The sequence below is a fragment of the Scyliorhinus torazame genome, chromosome 6 (assembly GCF_047496885.1).
Source record: "Scyliorhinus torazame isolate Kashiwa2021f chromosome 6, sScyTor2.1, whole genome shotgun sequence".
Taxonomy (NCBI): Eukaryota; Metazoa; Chordata; class Chondrichthyes; order Carcharhiniformes; family Scyliorhinidae; genus Scyliorhinus; species Scyliorhinus torazame.
Window position 1 is genome coordinate 266,178,618 of NC_092712.1, and position 24,095 is coordinate 266,202,712.

General features: G+C 52.9%; 1 protein-coding gene across 4 annotated transcripts in view; it reads right to left on the reverse strand.

The window, feature by feature from the left end:
• LOC140425413 (probable 2-ketogluconate reductase) overlaps positions 1-24,095 on the reverse strand; it is a 92,712-nt gene that overhangs the window by 51,000 nt on the left and 17,617 nt on the right. Inside the window, exon 2 of one of the 4 annotated variants that reach the window (XM_072509664.1) lies at positions 22,914-23,128. The exons of 2 other annotated variants lie outside the window; for them this stretch is intronic. In XM_072509664.1, coding sequence (XP_072365765.1) covers positions 22,914-23,114 — 201 coding nt within the window. In that variant the 5' untranslated portion in view covers positions 23,115-23,128. Of the gene's footprint in view, positions 1-22,904; positions 23,129-24,095 lie in introns of all 4 variants that reach the window. One more of the 4 variants, XM_072509663.1, reaches the window with a different exon arrangement.

Genomic DNA, 24,095 nt, shown 5'->3' on the forward strand with positions numbered 1-24,095 from the left:
TGGTCTCCTGACTGTACTACAAAAAGCTCACTCTTCCCTACATTAAGCTTATAGCCCGAAAAATCCCCAAACTCCCTTAGAGTCTGCATGACCTCCACCATCCCCTCCACTGGATCCGCCACATACAGCAACAGGTCGTCTGCGTAAAGTGACACTCGATGCTCCTCTCCCCCTCGGACCACCCCCCTCCATTTCCTAGACTCCCTTAATGACATGGCCAAGGGTTCAATTGCTAATGCAAACAACAGGGGGGACAGGGGGCACCCCTGTCTCGTCGCACGATACAGCCGAAAATACTCCGACCTCCGCTGATTCGTAACCACACTCGCCACCGGGGCTCTGTATAGGAGCTTAACCCAATTAATAAACCCTCCCCCGAACCCAAACCTCCGCAGCACTTCCCAGAGGTACTCCCACTCTACTTGGTCAAAGGCCTTCTCCGCGTCCATAGCCGCCACTATCTCCGCGTCTCCCTCCACCGATGGCATCGTTATCACGTTTAAGAGCCGCCGCACATTGGTGTTTAGTTGCCTGCCCTTTACAAATCCCGTCTGGTCCTCGTGGCTCACCCCCGGGACACAGTCCTCGATCCTCGTAGCCAGCACTTTTGCCAGCAACTTAGCATCCACGTTGAGGAGCGAGATCGGCCTGTACGACCCACATTGCAGTGGGTCCTTGTCCCGCTTCAGGATCAAAGAGATCGTCGCCTCAGACATTGTCGGGGGCAAGGTCCCTCCCTCCCTCGCCTCATTAAAAGTCCTCACTAGCAGCGGGGCCAACAGGTCTACGTACTTCCTATAGAACTCAACCGGGAACCCATCCGGTCCCGGGGCCTTCCCTGCCTGCATACTCCCCAGACCTTTGATCAGCTCCTCCAACCCAATTGGTGCCCCCAAACCAGCCACCTCCTGCTCCTCCACCCTCAGGAACATCAGTTGGTCCAAGAATCGTCGCATCCCCTCTTCCTCCGCTGGGGGCTGGGATCTGTACAGCTCCTCATAGAAGGCCTTGAATGCCTCATTTACTTTCATCGCACTCTGCACCGTAGCTCCCCTTCCATCCTTGACTCCACCTATCTCCCTCGCTGCCATCCTCTTACGGAGCTGGTGTGCCAGCATCCGGCTCGCCTTCTCCCCATACTCATATGTTGTGCCCTGCGCTTTCCTCCACTGTGCCTCTGCCTTCCCTGTGGTCAACAGGTCGAACTCCGTCTGGAGATTTTGCCTTTCCCCAAGTAGTCCCTCTTCAGGGGCCTCTGCGTATCTCCTGTCCACTCCCTATGAGCCTTGATGGAGATTAACTCTCCCCTGACCACCGCCTTCAGCGCCTCACATACCACCCCCACCTGCACCTCCCCGTTGTCGTTGGCCTCCAAGTACCTTTCAGTGCACCCCCTCATCCTCCCACACACCGCCTCATCTGCCAGCAGTCCCACATCCAACCGCCACAACGGGCGTTGGTCCCTCTCCTCTCCAAACTCCAGTTCCACCCAGTGCGGGGCATGGTCCTAAACGGCTATGGCCGAATACTGCTTTCCCTCCACTTTCGGGATCAGCGCCCTGCCCAGAACAAAAAAATCTATCCGGGAATAGGCTTTGTGCACATGGGAGAAAAAAGAAAATTCCCTGGCCTGCGGCCTGGTAAACCTCCACGGATCCACTCCCCCCATCTGGTCCATAAACCCCCTAAGCACGTTGGCCGCAGCCGGCCTCTTTCCGGTCCTAGACCTGGAGCGATCCAGTGCTGGGTCCAACACAGTGTTAAAATCCCCACCCATTATCAAACTTCCTACCTCCAGGTCCGGAATGCGCCCCAACATACGCTTCATGAATCCAGCATCATCCCAGTTCGGGGCGTATACATTTACCAATACCACCCATGTCCCCTGCAAGTTACCGCTCACCATCATGTATCGACCTCCATTGTCCACTACAATATTCTTGGCCTCAAACGACACCCTCTTCCCCACCAATATTGCCACCCCTCTGTTCTTCGCACCCAGCCCCGAATGGAATACCTGTCCTACCCATCCCTTTCTTAACCTGACCTGATCCGCCACCTTCAAATGTGTCTCCTGGAGCATGACCACGTCTGCCTTCAGTCCCTTTAAGTGCGTGAACACTCGGGCCCTCTTTACCGGCCCATTCAGGCCCCTCGCATTCCACGTTATCAGCCGGATTGGGGGGTCTCCTCTCCTCTCCTCTCCTCCCCCCCCCCCCCCCCCCCCCCCCCCGCCGACTTGCCATCACCTTTTCTAGGCCAGTCCAGTGCCCGTGCCGCCCTCACCCTCCAGTCCCCCAGACGGGGGACCCCCGCCCCGACCACCTCTTCTGTGTCCAATTCCCCCTCGGCCAGTGCAACAGCAACCCTATTTCTCCCCCCACCCGCTAGACCCATGTCTAGCTCTTTTGCTCCCCCATAACACTCCCGTAAGTCAGCTGACTCCGGCTTCCCCCGCCATCCCACTGACCCCCCCCCCCCCCCCCCGCCCCCCGGTGTGGGAATCTCCCCTCCCCAGCAATGAGTGTGCGCTCCTCCATTCCCCCCCCTTCCGTCCTTCCCTAGCGCGGGAAAAAGCCCGTGCTTTCCTAAGCCAACCCCGCCCCCTCTGGCGCAGCTCCTGTCGCGGCCTTATCTCATTTCCCCCATCCCCGAGCCTTCCCTCCCTCCTGCACCGGCGCCCATCGTCTCGCACAGTCTCCTCACCCAGTCCCTTTCCCCATCCCCATCCATCACCCAACCCGTGGAACATTTCCTGCGCGTGATTAACACCCTGTGTACACCAAACATCAAACATCCCACCCTCACAAACGCTCAGTTTGAGTCCAATTTTTCAGTTTGGATAAAGGTCCAAGCCTCCTCAGGCGTTTCAAAATAGTGATGTTGATTCTTGTATGTGACCCACAATCGCGCGGGCTGCAGCATTCCGAATCTCACTCCCTTCCGATGCAGCACCGCCTTGGCCCGGTTGAAACCCGCTTTCTTCTTTGCAACCTCCGTGCTCCAGTCCAGGTAGATTCGGATCTCCGCATTCTCCCAGCGGCTGCTCCGCTCCTTCTTGGCCCATCTCAAGACCCTCTCTCTGTCCGTGAAACGGTGAAACCTCACCACAATCGCCCTTGGTGGCTCGTTAGCCTTGGGCCTCCTCGCCAGCACCCGATGTGCCTCATCCAGCTCCAGAGGCCTCGGAGGGGCCTCTGCACCCATCAGCGACTCGAGCATCGTGCTCGCATATGCCCCAGCATCGTCCCCCTCCACTCCTTCAGGGAGACCCAGGATCCGAAGATTCTTTCTCCTCGACCTGTTCTCCAGGTCTTCGAATCTTCCCGCCCACCTTTTGTGCAGCGCCTCGTGTGCCTCCAACCTCACCACCAGGCCCAAGATCTCATCCTCGTTCTCATTAACTTTTTTCTGCACCTCCTGGATCTTTACCTCGTGGGCCTTCTGGGTCATCCCTAATCCTTCAATCGCCGACAGCATAGGCGCCAGCATCTCCTTCCGCAGCTCCTCAGCGCTTAATAAACTCTTGCAGCTCCGGCCCGCCTTCCACTTTATCTCCGGCCACCGCCATCTTGTTTTTCTTCCCTCGCTTCTCTCGCTGCTCCAATGCCGCTTTTTTAGCCGTTTCACTTCTTGTCCGTTCCATATACAGTGAAGGGTGACCTTGCTCTCACCTTCCCACACGGGACGTCTTCGAAAAATTCCTGTTGGGGCTCCTCTGGAGAGCCCGAAAGTCCGTAATCGCGGGAGCTGCCGAATCATGCGGCTTAGCTCCGCATCGCCGCAACCGGAAGTCCACCGTACGCCTTCTTAACAACCCTCTCAACCTGGGTGGCAACTTTCAGGGATCTATGTACATGGACACCGAGATCTCTCTGCTCATCCACACTACCAAGAACCAAAGTTGTTTTGAATTGTAAAGGTGTTTGATAAAAGTGTGTGTCTCTGAGATATGTGGGGCGGGGTTCACCGTTCCTGAGACTAAGTGTTGACGCCGGGGCAGGATTAGTGGACAGCAGAACTGGCGCCGCACCTAGACCGATTCAACGACTGTTGAGGCTAGCCCCGGAACCACGTGGAACACAATCGTTTCCAATTGGAAACAGTGCGGGATTTGCCGGGTTGGGGAATGACAGTCAGGAGGCTGACAAGCTGCAGCCGCATATACACACTTCACTCCCCCACAAACACCATCCCAGCCAACAAGATGGCAATGAGGACAGCGGCACCCTGTTTCATGGATGCCAAGCCGGAGATCCTGCTAGACGCCTTGGAGTCGGGCGACCTTGCACCCGGGGCCAGGAAGGAGGCTGCCAGTCACCGCCGGGCCTGGGCGCAGGTGGCAAAGGTCATCGGTGCCGTAAGCAACGCTGTCTGGACCTGCCAGTAGTGCCAGAAGAAACTGCACGACCGCCTCGGCACTGTGCCCTCGGAGGGTGTCCGAACCCTCACCCTGCACCCATACTGGCTGCCATGGCCGGGTGCCTTGGTCCCTGGGCTGCATGCGGCGGACTGTCGTTTTCTGTTACCCCCACCAGGAGAAGGCCGCCCACAACCGGCAGGAGAAGACTGGAGGGGGACTCCCGGACCTGCGGCCCCTCACCGCAGCAGAGCGGTGGACCCTGGATCTGGTCGGCGGGATCGAGGAAAGGGCAGTCGCCGGGCTGGAGGTCGGCATCGGGTGAGGAAGGGAGACCCGGCTGAATTGCAGTTCCCCGTGACACACGTGCCACTCCTCCCCATTTCTCCAACCATGCCCACAACACCACCCTCAAGCCCATCACCACCCTCAAACTCACCACCACCCCTACTCCCCCTGCCCAAACACAACCCCTTCTCCAACACCCCCCCCCCCCCCACCACCCCTGGCTCACCGTCTAATCTGGTGTCTTGCAGGAGCTGCTGGTGATGGGACGGGCCCTTCTGGTGTCCGCCGACCCCAGCCACAGCCAGAACCCCAGGTGCCAACCAGCGGGGAGGAAGACACCGACACGGACAGGAGCCCTCGATCCGCATCCCAGGACTCCCCGGAGCTTGACTCCAAGGATGACACAGATTTCCCGTCACAACTGTCTCCAACACCCTCCAGCATCCCACAGACACTGACCTCGGTTGGGCATGCTAGTGAAGACGCTCCTGGGGCACTACCTGGTGCGCAGCACACACTTGCTCCGGTACAGCAGGTGGAGGTAGGAACTCCCGAGGGGGTGGACAGTTGGAGGGCAGGCTTAATCCAGGGACCAGCTGCCATCCAGGTGGGTTTTGGGCTTCTGGAACAGACGGTCCTTTCGATTGTGGAGATGCAGTGGCAGAGCCAAGGACTGATGAAGGGTTGTCGGCGAGCATCCAGCACCTGCAGATGAAGTTGGAGGAGTCCAACTGTGTGCAGGAGCAGGATGTGCAGGAGGGCCACCTAGACATTGCAGCGGCACTCCTGAGCGCGGCCCAGTCACAGCGGGCCATGACTGAGAGCGGCGGCGGCATTGCCCAGGTGATGGCCGACGTGGCCCAGACCCAGAGGGAGGTGGCCCAGTCCCAGTCTTGAGATGGCGCAGCCTCTGGCTGATGTGGCACAGACTCAGAAGTGAGTGGCACAGTCACTGGGTGATGTGGCTCCATCCCAGACGAAGGGGGTCCACTCCCTGTGCTCCATGGCCGCGTGCGTGCTGACCCTGGTCGAGACCAGAGCTGGCCTCCAGTACTGGCAGGTGGGGGGGGGGGGGGGGGGGGGGGGGGAGCCTTGGGATAGCTCCGCTCGCATCCCCGTCCCATGGAATAGCCCAGGGTCCATCGGTCACCCCGAGTGAGGAGGCGGTTATGGGGCCCGTGCCGGTGACTTCCGCAGCGGAGGTGCAGGAACACCTCAGCACCTCGGACTCCCGTTCCCGCTCCTCCCCTCCAGTCCCTGCCGCATCTGGTGGGCAGCGGGCTGAACACGGCAGCACCACTGTACCTGGGACACCCGAGCAGCAGTCGGGCCTATCCAGGCCCGGTCACCCCAGAAGACACCCACCAAAGGGGACCCAGCTCACAGCGCGGGAATCACAGCAGACTGCCTCCACTCCCGATGTCCCAGTGGGGATTCACCTAGATGTAGCGTTAGGTCCTGTAAGGCCAGAAAAGCTGACACGAGTTAAGTTGGCACGGTGCAGGGCATAGTTTAGCGATAGGGTCGAGGGCACAAATCTGTACACATGTTTTCACATTGAACACCTATGTACAAGGTAACAACCTGCCTTGGTGCTCTGTCAGAAGGGGGTGAGGGGTGGGCTAGTCTGGGCTGACTGCAGACGGAGCGTGGGTGGGGGGGGGGGGGGGGGTGGACATTGGTGGTAGGCTTGGCTCAGGTACCACAGTTCAGCCAGCACTCACCGCTCTGCATCCTATCATCCCCCACCGTCCCCACCTCCACCACCCCAGGGATTCATGGGACCATGTGATGAAATGGTCAGCTCGCAAGCAGGGATCACCCAGGTGGACAGTGGAAAGTGCTACCATGGGCAGGAGTCAGACATTGTCAACCGATGCTGTCCAGAGCTAATCGTGGGGGCAGGTTGCCATCATCCTCCATCTCATGGGCCAGACTTACTGTTACTGTCAGCACAGGGCCCACACCCCGTAGTGCGGCAGGTATGTATCACAGAGGGGTTTGCAGGCAGGCGGGGATGCGGTATCCGTGCCCCTCGCCATTCCCTACCCACCCCCTCAGTCAGTGAACCTGAAGGCGATCAGAGGATTCCATGCGCATTGGTGGTCTCCTGTGCCTGCCAGGGCCCCATGTCCTGTCCATCCTCGTCCTGCCCCACATCCTCCTCGTTGGACGAGGACTGGCGTTCATCCTCCTCCTCCAGCATGTTGCCCCCCTGCTGTGCGATGTTGTTGTGGATGCAGGAGGCCACCACGATGTGGGCGACCCTCCCAGCGCTATATTGGAGGGCTCCTCCCAAGCGGTCCAGGCATTGAACCGCATCTTCAGGTTGCTGAAGCACCGCTCGATCATGGCCCTGGTCATGGCACGGGCGTCGTTGTAGCGGGTCACCACATCGATCTGTGGCCTCCAGATATGCATCATCAGCCATGGTCACAGTGGATAACCTCATATGGCAGGTGTCACTTTGCAGAACCAGGGGCCAAGGTGGGTGGTCAGTGGGGTGCGCAGCAAGATGGCTGCATTGCAGGCCGTGGTCGCACCTCGGTCTGTCCTAACTCCTCTCTCTACCTGATCAGTCATGGTGCTGGTTTCTCGATTTGTAAAAGCACAAGTGAATCGCGTGTCAGGAATCCCCCCCCCAATGGAGGCAGAGAATCGTGGAGAATACCGGGTCAGGCCTGCCAAAGATATGCAAACGGCGTTTACTGTACGTGCGGAGAGGGACGCATTGATGCCGCTGTTGAGGCACCGGAGAATTGCGATTTGCCACGATTTTGGCGTCAAGTCCGATTCTCCGTCCAATCGCCTTTCCTGATTTCGGCATCAGCCAACGGAGAATTCCGCCTGTGGAGTAATGTAAAAAGAGATTCTAGATTTGGAGGACACAAGCAGCTTCCGAAGGGATATTGGCGATAAGGATTATTGGTGAGGTCACTCGACACCGTGCTTGGTCTCCTCCATCAGTGCATCAGCTGCCAAATTGTAAATGAGAGACATTTAGGCAACTATACAGCCCACCTCAAATAAGTGTCAGGTGCCATGCGTGTACAAATTGAGAAGATGTTTCCACCTGTGGGGAGGTGTTCAAAAATAAGAGCCGTAAATAATAGAGAGTCTAATAAATGTAATAAGAAGATCAGTGGAGACTTGCCTTAAACCGGACGTTGAAAGACTGAAAACATCCACAGAATTTCGTGGTCATTACTTATCATGGCCTCAGAAGATCGATAATGAAAATGAGAAATAGTGCAAGTACCCTGAAACAAAACATGCAGTCATGGGAGGCTGCTGTATAGGTTGTCACATTAAGCACATTTATTGTGGCCTGAGGTTTCCTGAGGAGATAATACATCAGGGGCGGGATTCTCCGCAATTGGCGCGATGTCCGCCGACCGGCGGCAAAAACGGCGCGAATCAGTCCGGCATCGTGCCGCCCCAAAGGTGCGGAATTCTCCGCATCTTGAGGGGCCGAGCCCTTACCTTGAGGGGCTAGAAAAGGACCCCAGAGCCCGCCCATGCCGCCTTGTCCCACCGGTAAGATAGATGGTTTGATTCTCGCCGGCGGGACAGGCATTCCAGCAGCGGGAGTTCGGCCCATCGTGGGCCGGAGAATCGCCGGGGGGGGGGGGGGCAACCGGCGCGGCGCGATTCCCACCCCCGCCGAATATCCGGTGCCCGAGAATTCGGGATTCACGCCAGCCCCCGGCGATTCTCCGACCCGGCGGGGGGTCGGAGAATCCTGCCCCAGTTAACTGATTCACTAGATATGGCACAAAAGGCAAGGTTATCATTCCTTATCAAGTTCTGGAAAAGTCAACCACTACTTTTCCAACTTCGTTCTGCAATATTGTAAATTCCCATTTCAGGATTAGACAGTTGATAATGTCATATTATAAAACCATTTGTTGCAAAAACGACCCTCTTTAAGAAGGGGGTGAAGTTCGGGATGCTGTACCCAGCCTGTCTGGGTCACACATGAGGAACAGGACTGCTACTTTGAAACGCCAGACGAAGTATGGACCTTTATTAAAGAAAGGAAGCTGGAGGCGAATTAAAAGACACTGAAGCCTTGGGGAAGTACTGTGGTGGCGATTTGTTGTGCTGGATTGCATAAATTTAAGTAGTGCTGTGAGTAATAAGGGGCTGTGTGGATGGTTGCTTTGTCTTGCAGGGAGCTGGCTAGAGGGGGGGGGGGGGGGGGGGGATGGGCTTTGAATTTGGTTCTGCTTTTTGGGTGACTTTTCTAAAGTGACTGTTTCTTCACTGTTTTTTCTGATGTTTGTTTACTGGTAAATGTGGTGCTTTTAAAATATTTATTCATGTGGGGGGAGAGGGGAGAGAACAATAGGGAGACAGACTGCTTGGTGCCGGGGCAGGAGCTACCAAGTCAGCAGACTCTCTAAAGCGCAGTGGGGGGTGAGCAGTGTTAAGCTGGAGCTTGACTTGAGGGATTGGGTTTTTAGTGTTGTTGCGAGGGGAAGGAACTGTTACTAGGGGACAAATGGGAGGTCGGGAACGGCGACTTCCTGGGAGGCCCCCCCATCCAGGCTGATCACGTGGAACGTGAGAGGACTGAATGGGCTGGTCAAGAGGGCTCGCATGTTCGCGCATTTGAGGGGGCTGAAGGTGGACGTGGCAATGCTTCAAGAGACACACCTAAAGTTTACAGACCAGACGAGATTGAGGAAGGGGTGGGTCAGCCAAGTGTTCCACTCAGGACTGGACTCAAAGACCAGGGGGGGTAGCGATCTTGATCAGCAAATGAGTGGCATTCGAGGCAGGGGGAATCGTGTCAGACAAGGGGGGTAGGTACATAATGGTGAGTGGGAAGCTGGAGGGGGTGCGAGTGTTACTTGTGAACATAAATGCTCCGAATTGGGACGACATGGAATTTATGAGGCGGATGTCAGGTAAGATCCCAGAATTAGAGTCACATAACCTGATCATGGGAGGGGACTTCAATACAGTCATTGATCCGGAATTGGACCGGTCAAAATCCAGGGCAGGGAGGAGGCTGGCTGCGGCAAAGGAATTGGAGGGTTTTATGGAACAGCAGGGGGGAGTAGACCCATGGAGGTTTGCACGGCCGAGGACGAAGGTGTTTTCCTTTTTTTCACATGTCCACTAGGTATACACTCGCATCGACTTTTTGTTCTGAGCAGGGCGCTAATACCGAAGGTGGTGGATACTGAGTACTTGGCAATCGCAGTGTCAGATCATGCCCCACACTGGGTGGATCTACGGGTTAGTGTGGAGAGAGGGCAACGCCCGCTGTGGAGACTAGATGTTGGGGTTGCTAGCGGATGAAGTGATCTGTGGGCTGGTTAACAAGTCCATCCAGATCTACCTGGAAACAAATGATACGGGGGAGGTCTCTGCAGCGACGGTCTGGGAAGCAGTACTCAACGGGGAATTAATCTCAATACTGGCCCACAGAGAAAAGGTGGAACGGGTTGAGACGGACAGGTTAGTTGAGGAGATACTCCAGGTGGACAGGAGGTACTCGGAGGCCCCGGACGCGGGGCTACTGAGGGAGCGGCGGAGACTACAGGCGGAGTTTGGGCTGTTGACCACAGGGAAAGCAGTGGAACAGTTGAGGAAGGCAAGGGGGCGATCTAGGAGTACGGGGAAAAGGCAAGTAGAATGTTGGCGCAACAGCTCAGGAAAAGAGAGGCGGCCAGGGAGATAGGTAAAGTAAAGAGTAGAGACAGTAATACTGTCCTGGACCCAGCAGGGGTAAACAAGGTGTTTAAGGACTTCTATAGTAAATTATTTGAGTCGGAACCCCCGGCTGGGGTGGAGGGGATGAGGCAGTTGTTGGATCAGTTGAAGTTCCCAAGGGTGGAGGAGGACCTGGTGAAAGGGCTGAGAGCCCCAATTGCGATTGAGGAAATAATCAAGGGGCTGGAGGGCATGCAGTCGGGCAAGGCCCCGGGGCCTGACAGCGACCCGGTAGAATTCAATAAGAAGTTTTCAGAGATATTGGGCCCACTGCTGGTGAGGACATTTAACGAAGCAAGAGAAAAGGGAGTCCTCCCCCCAACAATGCCGCAGGCCTCGATTTCATTGATTGTGAAACGGGAGACGGATCCGGAGCAATGCAGGTCATACAGGCTGATTTCTCTACTGAATGTGGATGCCAAACTGCTGGCTAAGATACTGGCCACAAGGATGGAGGACTGTGTCCCGGGGGTGATAGGGGAAGACCAGACGGGATTTGTTAAGGGCAGGCAACTGAAGGCCAATGTTCGAATGCTTCTCAAAGTTATTATGATGCCCTCAGAAGGAGAGGAGGCAGAGGTGGTGGTAGCGATGGATGCGGAGAAGGCTTTTGACCGGATGGAGTGGAATTACCTGTGGGAAGCGCTGGGAAGGTTTGGGTTTGGTGAGGGCTTCATTGACTGGGTGCGGTTGCTCTATCAGGCACCAGTAGCGAGTGTGCGTACGAACCGGCTGAGCCTGGAGTATTTTAAACTACACCGAGGAACGAGGCAAGTGTCCCCCTCTCCCCGTTACTGTTTGCTCTGGCCATAGAGCCTCTAAGAACTGGAAAGGGCTGGTTCGGAGGGTGTGGGGGTGGAGCACCAGGTCTCGCTCTACGCAGATGACCTGCTCTTGTACATTTCGGACCCGCTGGAGGGGATGGGGGAAGTAATGCGAATCTTGGGGGAATTTGGCAATTTTTCCGGGGGAAATTGAACATGGCGTAAAACTAGATGTTTGTGATCCAGGAAAGAGGACAGGAGAAAAGACTGGGAGAGCTGCTGCTTAGAATGGTAGGGAAGAACTTTCGATATCTGGGAATCCAGGTGGCCCGAGAATGGGAGGTACTGCACAAGTTAAACCTATCCTGGTTGGTAGAACAAATGGAAGGGGGCTTTAAGAGATGTGACATGCTCCCACTATCACTGGCGGGGAGGGTACAGACGGCGGGGAGGGTACAGACCGTGAAAATGACGGTCCTTCCCAGATTTCTGTTTGTCTTTCAGTGCCTCCCTATCTTCATCCCTAAGGCCTTTTTTAAGCGGGTGAATAAGATTATTTGAGGCTGTGTGTGGGTGGGTAAAACCCCGAGAGTGAAGAAAGTGTTGCTGGAGCGCTCTCGGGGTGAGGGTGGGTTAGCGCTGCCGAACTTCTGCAATTACTGCTGGGCGGCTAAAATAGCCATGATCAGGAAGTGGGTAGTGGGGGAGGGGTCGGCATGGGAGCAGATGGAGGCGGCGTCATGTAAAGCTGGTCCTCTTCTGTTCTCGCCGGCCCGATACTCCACAGGTCCCGTGGTGGTGGCGGCTCTGAGAATCTGGGGGCAATGGAGGATACATAAGAGAGTGGAGGGAGCATCGGTTTGGACCACGATTTATCATAACCATAGGTTTGTACCGGGTAGGCTAGATGGCGGGTTCCGGAGATGGCAGAGGGCAGGAATTAGAAGGATGGGGGATCTATTTATAAAAGGGAGCTTTCCCAGTTTGAAAGCTTTGGAGGATAAATTTAAATTGCCACCAGGGAACGGGTTTTAGCTATTTGCAGGTGCAAGACTCCCTGAGAAAGCAGGTGCCAGCCTTTCCGCTGCTGCCGCCACGGGGGATACAGGGTAGAGTAGTCTCCAGTACCTGGGTGGGAGGGGAAAGTATCGGATATTTACCAGGCGCTTTCGGAGGCGGATGAAACTCCGGTGGAGGAGCTTAAGGGCAAGTGGGAGGATGAGCTAGGAGGAGAGATAGAGGTGGGTCTATGGGTGGATGCCCTAAGCAGGGTTAATACCTCCTCAGCATGTGCCAGGCTTAGCCTGATACAATTTAAGGTAGTCCACCGGGCACACATGACAGCGGCTAGGATGAGTAAGTTCTTCGGAGTAGAGGATAGGTGTGTGCGGGAAGCCCAGCAAATCATGTCCACATGTTTTGGGCATGCCCGAAGCTTAGAGGGTTTTGGCAGAGTTTTGCTAAGGCAATGTCCACGGTGCTAAAAACACGGGTGGTGCCAAATCCGGAGGTGGCGATCTTTGGAGTGTCAGAAGATCCAGGAGTTCAGGGGGCGAAAGAGGCTGACGTCTTAGCCTTTGCCTCCCTGGTAGCCCAGAGACAGATGTTGTTAATGTGGAGGGACTCAAAGCCCCCGAGTGTCGAGACCTGGGTTAGTGACATGGCTGGGTTTCTCAGTCTCGAGAAAATAAAGTTTGCCTTAAGAGGGTCAATGTTAGCGTTCACCCAGAGGTGACAGCTGTTCGTCGACTTTCTCGGGGAAAATTAAAATGTCAGCAGGTGCAGTATTCCAAAGGGGGGGGGGGGGGGGGGTGGATTGTTGTATGGTTGAGGTGCGTGAAGATTGGGCTGGGGGGGGGGAATGTTTATTTTACCATGTTGATGTCATCGTTTATGTTACTGTTATAACAAATTTCAAATACCTCAATAAAAATTTATTTTTATTTTTCTTAAAACCCATTTGTTGCCTAATAAACTGGGTGTCTGACATAATTGTTACTTTCCCATCAGAGTTACCTGGATGGACAAAATGGCCTTGCAAGCATTGGACACAACCTGAGAATTAATAATGAAAAAGAGAACTTCTAAAACTTTAGAACGCCAACATTTCCTTCCTCAATAACCACATGTGCACTATCAGTACAGCTTGTAGGATAGCGACCAGCAGTGCAAACCCTGATTTTTACCTGCTGAATTGGGACACAGTGGCCAATAGTAACTCCCCTTTCACCACGATAACATCACTGAGATTAACCAATTCAACTCAGTCTGGGGTTCAGTTCACCTGGCCATATGTCATTTGGTCCTGAGATTATCCTAACTGACAATTGCAGCAGTGAAACCCGGTGCCAAGCAGCACGTGGCCAGGAAAGGGCATTTCTTAAAGCTATTTTTGTTGACCAGGCTGAGCAGCAGTGCCCCTTAAGATATCCTGCAGCTTGACCTGTTACCGCTTCCTCCCACTTCCTATGAACGTGATCACATCAAGACCTCCTCCTTCCCAAAACACTTTGGTCATGCCAGGTCCCGTTCCCTCAGGACCCCGCCGGCAGCCTCCTGCGTCCCTAAATCCCACTTCCACTTGCTGGTCCAGTAATGAATACACCGGGATTCAGGCCAGAGTCAGAGTTGAATTATTTAAATTGCGGCCTGCCTTTGCCCTTCTAATGTCACACTTATGTCCTGAGTTAAGACCAATTTTAACTCTGTAAGGTGGTTTGAACCTGTTGAAATTGGCTCCTCAAGCGTTTCTGATCAATTATCTGCCGATACCGATGTCCAGGCCCGGCACCGCCAGCTCAGCCGACAATGGAGCACCTGTTGCAGGTTATGCAGGAGAACTTCCCAGCACTGAAAAGTGATCATTTGGAACCGCTCCAGAAATCATTTGACCTAATGGAGAAAAGGCTGGATGCCCAGGCTGAGAAGATCCAGGAGCTGGAGAAGACGGTGGAGGAGCAGGCGGACTTTCAAACGGTGGCGGACATGGAGATTCGAAGGTTGAGAGACCAACAAAAAATGCTCCTGGAAAAGCTGGAGTACCTGGAGAACAAGTCTCTCCGGCAGAATTTAAGAATCGTTGGCCTCCCAGAGGGGGGCCGACGTGCTGGATGCTGCCGCGTATGTGGCAGATATGTTCCAGAAGCTGCTGGGAACGAGGTGTTCCCTCGCCCGTCGGACCCATAGAGCGCAGGTGAGGCAGCCGCGGTGAGGGGGTCCCTCACGAGTGATGGTGGTCCGGTTCCACAGGTATCTGGATAAGGAGCGGGTTCTTCAATGGGCCAAGAGCACGCGGAGCTGCAACTGGGACAATAGCACCCTGCGCGTTTACCAAGACCTGAGCGCAGAGGTGGCCAGAAGGAGGGCAGGCTACAGGCAAGTTAAAGAGATTTTATATAAGAAGGTGAAATTTGGGCTGCTCTATCCGGAGCGCGACTGTGTGTTACGCACGAGGGCCAGCACCATTATTTTGAGGAACCCGAGGAGGCGATGGACTTTGCAAAGAGGAAAGGGCTGGTCGCGAGCTGAAGACTCTTGGACTCGTGTCGGAACTTTTAATTCTTTCTCTCTTGTTTCTGAGAGATGCCTGCATGTTTTTTCATGCTTTTGTATCTTGGTTTTTATGTGTTTTTTGTCTTTTTTCTCTTTTTCGCTTTTGTGTTTGAGTTTTGTTGGGAAAAGGGAATAGTTAGAATGGTTCGGATATGGGGGGTGTTTTTCGGGGAATTTTTGCTGTCTCTGCGTTCAGGTAGGAATGGTTGACAGTGCCTGCTATTTCGTTTTGTATGACTTAAATTGCACTATTGTTGGGGCTGTCTCTGTCCTGTTTAGAGTATTTGTTCAAGCAGGGCTGATTTGGGGAAGTGGTGTGGATGGGCCGGGGGGAGTCAGGGAACAATAGGTGAGAGACTCGTTGGTGCCGGAGTTGGGAGCCACCTGGCTAGCTGGGTGGGCTAGTTAACGGAAGCCAGGTTGGGGAGGGGGGGGGGGGGGTGTTCATTTAGCTAGTTTATGTCATGGGTTAGTATATAGGGTGGTGTTGCTGGGGGGGGGGGGGGGGGGGGGGGGGGTCTGCTGACGATGTTGGAAATTGGGCATGGTAACAGTGAGGAGGTCAGGGGTGGAGGCGGCCAGGAGGCGGACCAGAGGAAGCGCGACACATGGCTTGGGCGCTGGCCAAAGAAAGGAGATGGCAAGGGGGGAGGGGGTGGGGGCGAGGTGCCCCCCGACCAGGCTGATCACCTGGAATGTTAGAGGGCTAAACGGGCCGATCAAGAGGGCGCTTGTGTTCGCGCATTTACGGGTTTTGAAGGTGGACGTAGTCAAACAAAGAACAAACAAAAGTACAGCACAGGAACAGGCCCTTCGGCCCTCCAAGCCCTTGCCGACCATGCTGCCCGACAAAACTACAATCTTCCACACTTCCTGGGTCCGTATCCCTCTATTCTCATCCTATTCCTGTATTTGTCAAGATGCCCCTTAAATGTCACTATCGTCCCTGCTTCCACCACCTCCTCCGGTAGCGAGTTCCAGGCACCCACTACCCTCTGCGTAAAAAACTTGCCTCGTACATCTACTCTAAACCTTGCCCCTCTCACCTTAAACCTATGCCCCCTAGTAATTGACTCCTCTACCATGGGGAAAAGCCTCTGACTATCCACTCTGTCTATGCCCCTCATAATTTTGTTGACCTCTATCAGGTCGCCCCTCAACCTCCGTTGTTCCAGTGAGAACAAACCGAGTTTATTCAACCGCTCCTCATAGCTAATGCCCTCCATACCAGGCAACATTCTGGTAAATCTCTTCTGCACCCTCTCTGAAGCCTCCACATCCTTCTGGTAGTGTGGCGACCAGAATTGAACACTATACTCCAAGTGTGGCCTAACTAAGGTTCTATACAGCTGCAACATGACTTGCCAATTCTTATACTCAATGCCCGGCCAATGAAGGCAAGCATGCCGTATGCCTTTGTGACTACCTTCTCCACCTGTGTTGCCCCTTTCAGTGACCTGTGTACCTGTACACCTAGATCTCTCTGACTTGCAATACTCTGGAGGGCTCTACCATTCACTGTATATTCCCTACCTGCATTAGACCTTCCAAAATGCATTACCTCACATTTGTCCGGATTAAACTGCATCTGCCATCTCTCCGCCCAAGTCTCCAGACAATCTAAATCCTGCTGTATCCTCTGACAGTCCTCATCGCTATCCGCAATTCCACCAACCTTTGTGTCGTCTGCAAACTTACTAATCAGACCAGTTACATTTTCCTCCAAATCATTTATATATACTACAAAGAGCAAAGGTCCCAGCACTGATCCCTGTGGAACACCACTGGTCACAGCCCTCCAATGAGAAAAGCATCCCTCCATTGCTATCCTCTGCCTTCTATGGCCTAGCCAGTTCTGTATCCACCTTGCCAGTTCACCCCTGATCCCGTGTGACTTCACCTTTTGTACTAGTCTACCATGAGGGACCTTGTCAAAGGCCTTACTGAAGTCCATATAGACAACATCTACTGCCCTACCTGCATCAATCATCTTAGTGACCTCCTCGAAAAACTCTTATCAAGTTAGTGAGACACGACCTCCCCTTCACAAAACCGTGCTGCCTCTCACTAATACGTCCATTTGCTTCCAAATGGGAGTAGATCCTGTCTCGAAGAATTCTCTCCAGTAATTTCCCTACCACTGAAGTAAGGCTCACCAGCCTGTAGTTCCCTGGATTATCCTTGCTACCCTTCTTAAACAGAGGAACAACATTGGCTATTCTCCAGTCCTCCAGGACATCACCTGAAGACAGTGAGGATCCAAAGATTTCTGTCAAGACCTCAGCAATTTCCTCTCTAGCCTCCTTCAGTATTCTGGGGGTAGATCCCATCAGGCCCTGGGGACCTATCTACCTTAATATTTTTCAAGACGCCCAACACCTTGTCTTTATGGATCTCAATGTGACCCAGGCTATCTACACACCCTTCTCCAGACTCAACATCTACCAATTCCTTCTCTTTGGTGAATACTGATGCAAAGTATTCATTTAGTACCTCGCCCATTTCCTCTGGCTCCACACATAGATTCCCTTGCCTATCCTTCAGTGGGCCAACCGTTTCCCTGGATACCCTCTTGTTTTTTATGTACGTGTAAAAAGCCTTGGGATTTTCCTTAACCCTATTTGCCAATGACTTTTCGTGACCCCTTCTAACCCCCCTGACTCCTTGCTTAAGTTCCTTCCTGCTTTCCTTATTTTCCACACAGGCTTTGTCTGTTCCCAGCCTTTTAGCCCTGACAAATGCCTCCTTTTTCTTTTTGACGAGGCCTACAATATCTCTCGTTATCCAAGGTTCCCGAAAATTGCTGTATTTATCCTTCTTCCTCACAGGAACATGCCGGTCCTGAATTCCTTTCAACTGGCACTTGAAAGCCTCCCACATGTCAGATGCTGATTTACCCTCAAACATCCGCCCCCAATCTAGGTTCTTCAGTTCCCGCCTAATATTGTTATAATTAGCCTTCCCCCAATTTAGCACATTCACCCTAGGACCACTCTTATCCTTGTCCACCAGCACTTTAAAACTTACTGAATTGTGGTCACTGTTCCCGAAATGCTCATCTACTGAAACTTCTACCACCTGGCCGGGCTAATTCCCCAATACCAGGTCCAGTACAGCGCCTTCCCTAGTTGGAATGTCTACATATTGTTTTAAGAAGCCCTCCTGGTTGTTCCTTACAAACTCTGCCCCGTCTAAGCCCCTGGCTCTAAGTGAGTCCCAGTCAATATTGGGGAAGTTGAAGTCTCCCGTCACCACAACCCCGTTTTTACTCTTTTCCAAAATCTGTCTACCTATCTGCTCCTCTATCTCCCGCTGGCTGTTGGGAGGCCTGTAGTAAACCCCCAACATTGTGACTGCACCCTTCTAATTCCTGATCTCTACCCATATAGCCTCACTGCCCTTTGAGATGTCCTCCCGTAGTATAGCTGTGATATTCTCCCTAACCAGTAGCGCAACTCCGCCACCCCTTTTACATCTCCCTCTATCCCGCCTGAAACATCTAAATCCTGGAACGTTTAGCTGCCAATCCTCCCCTTCCCTCAACCAGGTCTCTGTAATGGCAACAACATCATAGTTCCAAGTACTAATCCAAGCTCTAAGTTTATCTGCCTTACCCGTAATACTTCTTGCATTAAAACATATGCACTTCAGGCCACCAGCCCCGCTGTGTTCAGCAACTTCACCCTGTCTGCTCTGCCTCATGTTACAGGAGACTCATCTGAAAGTGGCTGACCAAGTCAGATTAAGGAAGGGTTGGATTAGTCAGGTCTTCCATTCGGGGCTCGACACTAAGACCAGGGGGGTTGCGATCTTGATCAACAAGCGGGTCCAATTTGAGGTGGAGGGCACAGTTGCGGAGGGGGGTGGCAGATTTGTTATGGTTAGGGGTAAGCTCGAGGGGGTGAGAGTAGTCCTGGTCAACGTATATGCCCCTAATTGGGATGATGTAGATTTTGTTAAGAGGTTGCTGGGGAAGATCCCTGACTTGGACTCACGCAAACGGATCATGGGTGGGGACTTTAGCACAGTTCTTGATCCTGACCTGGACCGGTCGTGTTCAAAAACAGGTAGGGTGCCAGCGATGGCACTGAGGAACTGAGAGGGTTCATGAAGCAAATGGGGGCAGCTGACCCATGGAGATTTAGTCGGCCGTCGGCGAAGGGGTTTTCCTTCTATTCTCACGTCCACAAGGTGTATTCACGAATCAATTTCTTTATCATGAGCAGGGACTTGCTGATAGGGATGACGGGTGCAGAATATTTTGCAATTACCATCTCGGACCATGCTCCGCACTGGGTTGATCTGCAGATTTGCAAAGATAGTTTTCAGCGCCCACAATGGAGGCTGGAAGTTGGGCTGCTGGCGGACAAGGCGGTGTGTGAGAGGCTGAGGAAATGCATGCAGAATTACCTGCAGGTAAATGATACTGGAGAAGTCTCAGCAGCGGTGCTCTGGGAGGCGCTGAAGGCAGTGGTGAGAGGGGAGCTGATTTCAATCCGAGCCCATAGGGACAGGACAGACAGGACAGAAACGGACCGACTGGTAAAGGAAATTTTACAGATGGACAGGAGCTATGCGGAGTCCCCGAGGCCAGAGTTACTTAGGAAGTGACAGAGGCTGCAGACCAAGTTTGGGGTGTTGTCTACAGGGAAGGCCGTAGAGCAGCTCAGAAGGCTTGCACAACAACTAAGAAAGAGAGAAGCGGCTAGGGAAATAGGAAAGGTAGTCGATGGGGAGGGAAACCTGGTGGGGGACCCGGTAGGACTGAACAAGGTGTTTAGGGACTTCTCCTGCAAGCTGTACACCTCCGAACCCCCAACGGGACTAGAGGGGAGGAGGGGCTTTTTGGACGGACTGACCTTCCCAAGATTAGGTAGGGGGTTGGTAGACGTTTGGGGGCCCCGATCAGGACCGAAGAAGTACTGGGGGGCCTGAAGGTCATGCAGTCGGGTAAAGCCCCTGGACCGGACGGATACCCGGTGGAGTTTAATAAAAAGTTCTCCGAGATAGTGGGACCGGTGCTGGTCAGGGTGTTCAACGAGGCAGGAGACAGAGGGGTCTTACCCCCGACGATGTCGCAGGCCACTATCTCGCTTATACTGAAAGGGATAAAGATCCGGAGGCATGTGGGCCCTATAGGCCGATCTCTTTGATTAACGCAGACGCTACGTTACTGGCCAAGATCGTGGCATCTAGAATTGAGGATTGTGTACCGGACCTGATTGCGGAGGACCAAAACGGGTTCGTAAAGGGCAGTCAACTGGTGGCCAATCTAAGGAGGCTGCTCAATGTGATTATGATGCCCCCGGAGAGCAGGGAGGCAGAGGTAGTGGTAGCAATGGATGCCGAAAAGGCTTTCGACCGTGTTAAGTGGGACTATTTATGGGAGGTGCTGGGACGTTTTGGGTTCGGGGTGGGATTCATTGTCATTGACTGGGTTAGGCTGCTATATCAGACCCCAGAGGCTAGTGTGAGGACGAACAGAACGACATCTGACTACTTCAGACTGCACCGCGGGATTAGACAGGGATGCCCCCTCTCCCCACTGCTGTTTGCGCTGGCTAGAGCCACTGGCAATTGCTCATAGAGCTTCAAGGGACTGGAAAGGGCTGGTCCGGGGGGGGGGGGGGGGGGGGGGGGGGGTGGAGTGGAACATAAAGTCTCGTTATACGCGGATGACCTGCTGTTATACGTGTCAGACCCAATGGCGGGGATAGACGGAATCATGGAAACCCTGAGGGAATTTGGTCGGTTCTCAGGATATAAATTGAACATGGCAAAGAGCGAGATGTGGGTAGTGCAGGCGAGAGGTCAGGAGAGTTGGCTGAGTGGGCTGCCGTTCAGGCTGGTAGGGGAAAGCTTCAGATATTTAGGGATACAAGTAGCGCGAGACTGGGGTAAGTTGCATAAGCTAAACTTGTCCCGGTTGGTGGAGCAAGTGAGGGACGACTTCCGGAGATGGGATGCGCTCCCGCTGTTATTGGCGGGGAGAGTGCAGACGGTGAAGATGTCGATTCTCCCGAGATTCTTGTTCATATTTCAGTGTCTCCCCATTTTCATTCCGCGGCCCTTCTTCAAGAGGCTAGATAAAATTATCCTGGGATTTGTTTGGGCGGGAAAGTCTCCATGTTCAGAATGTCCATTTCACCTACCATAGTATCTTTCGGGACTTGTGGGAGGAAACCGGCGCACCCGGAGGAAACCCACAAAGACACGGGCAGAACGTGCAGACACTGCACAAGCAGTGACCCAAGCGAGTATCGAATCCGTGAAGTAACAGTGTTAACTACTGTGCTACCGTGCTGCCCTTACCCGACCCCATACGTTTTCACAGCGTTGGAAATTGCCCTCCATTTCCCTCCACCAATGCTTTGGCTTTCAATATTCCTTAGGAAGCTGATTATAAATCTAGAATCTCTTTTTACATAACTCCACATATCGCATAGCTCAGAGACACACAACTCCAGATCTGGTTAAATGGTGATTTCTAGTTATCATTTCTATAAAGCATTATGTATTTCTAGTGCAACTGGAGAACCCAATTTTAATTAACAACATAAAGATAAAAGCAAATTACTTCGGATACTGGAATCTGAAACAAAAACAGAAATTACTGGACAATCTCAGCAGGACTGATAGCATCTGTGAAGAGAAAAGAGAGCTAACGTTTTGAGTCTGGATGACTCTTTGTCACAGCTGGAGAGAACTGGAAATGGGGTCAGATTTATACTTTCGTGGGGGGCGTGGAGCGGTTGGGCTGGGTAGAGGGCCAGGGATAGGTGGAGATTGACAAAGATGTTGAGGACAGAAGACAAAAGGAATGTAAATGGGTGTGATTGAGGCTAAGAAGGGTGCTGATAGAGGCACATAGATTAGAATGTGTGAATGGCAGAACAAAGGTGAGCAGTGTGTTAAAGGGTAACTGGGGACAGTTGGCCCAAGTGGAGTGGGGGAAGGGGGAACAATGGTGAGGGAAAAACAGGTCAATGGAAGAAATGAAAATAAATTGATAGAAATAAAAACAGGGTGATAGCAGAGGAGGGAGTTCCGAGTCTCAAGTTGTTGAACTCAATGTTAAGTCCGGAAGGCTATAACTTGCCTAATGGGAAGATGAGGTGCTGTTCCTCCAGATTGCACTGGGCTTCACTGGAACATTGCAGCAGGCCAAGGATGGACATGTCTTTAATCTTTAATAATCTTTATTGTTACAAGTAAGCTTACATTAACACTGCAATGAAGCCCCTCGTCGCCACATTCCGGCGCCTGTACGGGTACACAGAGGGAGATTTACCTAACAGCACGTCTTTCGGGACTTGTGGGAGGAAACCGGAGCACCCGGAGGAAACTCACACAGTCACAGGGAGAATGTGCAGACTCCGCATAGACAGTGATCCAAGCCGCGAATGGAACCTGGGACGCTGGCGCTCTGAAGTGATAGTGCTAACCATTGATCTACATGAGAGCAGGACGGAGAGTTCAATTGACAAGCAACAGGAAAGTCTGGGTCCCGCTTGCGGGCGTGCTGAAGGTGTTCTGCAAAGCAGTCACCCAGTATGCTTTCAGTCTCTCCAATGTAGAGTAGACTGCATTAGGAGCAGCAAATGCAATAGACCAGATTGAAGGAGGTGCACGTGAAGTGCTGCCTCACTTGTAAAGAGTGTTTAGGACCTGAGATGGTAATCAGGGAGGAGGTAATGGGGCAGGTGTTACACCTTCTGCGATTGCATGGGAAGGTGCCGTCGGAAGCGGGTGAGGTGTTGGGGGTGATGGAGGAGTGGACCAGGATATTGCGAAGGGAACAATCCCTAAAAAATGCTGACAGGGGGAGGGAGGGGAAGATGTGTTTGGTAGTGGAATCATGCTGGAGTTGGCGGAACTGGCGAAGGGCGATCCTTTGGATACGGAGGCTGGTGGGTGAAAAGTGAGGACAAGTGGGACCCTATCCTGGTTCTGGGAGGGAGAAGAGGGGGTGAACAGAAGTACGGGAGATTGGTTGGACACGGTTGAGAGCCCCGTTGACCACAGTGGGTGGGAAACCACGATTAAGGAAGAATGAAGACATGTCAGCAGCGTTATTTTGGAAGGTGGCATCATCAGAACGATGGAGGCAAAGGAACTGAGAGACTGGGATGGAGTCCTTACAGGATGTGGGGTGAAGGGTTTTAATTTTAATTAATACTGTGGGAATATATTTACTAATTCGCTGCTGTGCTCACTTTGTTTACCTCAGTGCGGTATTGATGGTGCCGGACAGTGCATCTACTCCAGTTAGTCTCTTTGAAGCGCGAGTGTGTCCATATTGACTTCATCCTCAAGTCTGATGATGTAATTGAGGGAGATATCCCCCTACAGTTTTGGCTAGTTGTTTTCAGGAGTTTAGTGGAAACATAAAGCAGTTGTCCATTTCTGATGACCAGTTTCATCATTACGGTTTCTTCAACTTCAAAAAAGGGGTCGTCAAACACAAGTTAACAAAGACAACAAAAACTAACAGCATTTATATAACGCCTTCAATACAGTAAAATGTCCTAAAGCTCTTTGCAGGAGCATTATCAAATAACATTTCAGCACAATCCAGAGACCCAGAGTCATGCTCCGGGGGACCAGGGTTCGAATCCCACCATGGCAGATGGTGAAATTTGAATTGAATAAAAATCTGGAGAAGGGGGTAGTATCGGCGGTTTACAGGGCTATTTTGGAGGAGGAGAAGGCGCCGCTGGAAGGGATCAAGGCAAAGTTGGGAGAGGGTATGGAGGAGGTGTGAGGTGCTCCGGAGGGGTGAATGCCTCCACCTCTTGTGCGAGGTTGGGGTAGATACAGCTGATGGTGGTATATAAAGTGCACCCCTCACAAGGGCGAGGATGAGCTGGCTCATTGAGGGGGTAGAAGATGTGTGTGAACGTTGCCGGGGGGGGGGGGGGGGGGGCGCAAACCACGTTCATATGTTTTGGTCATGTCCAAAGTTGGAGTATTACTGGAAGGAGGTTTTTAGGGTAATCTCTAAAGTGGTGCATGTAAAACTGGACCCAGGCCCTCGGGAGGGCATATTCAGGGTGTTGGATTAGCCGGGGTTGGAAACCACTCCGGGAGAACCCCAGAAATTTGAATAGAATCCAATTGGAAGCAAAAAAAAAAAACCACAAGTGTTCAAGCGGTTCTGGTTAATAATTCACAATTCGGAAGTGTGTGTATGCATGCGTAACTAACAGGGTTATAAGGTAAAACTGATAGATTTTGTTGCGTCAAAACTGTTGGAAGTCTGTATTTTCGGAAATTAGCGCAAGCCGTACCTGCATCTACGACACCACCTTAGCCCCCTGTTCCAAATTTGAACGTAACGAGCAGATAAGAGAGATGGCCATGTAGGCAATGCAACGCCTCATGAACCCCGAAGAATTTGCGGTCGC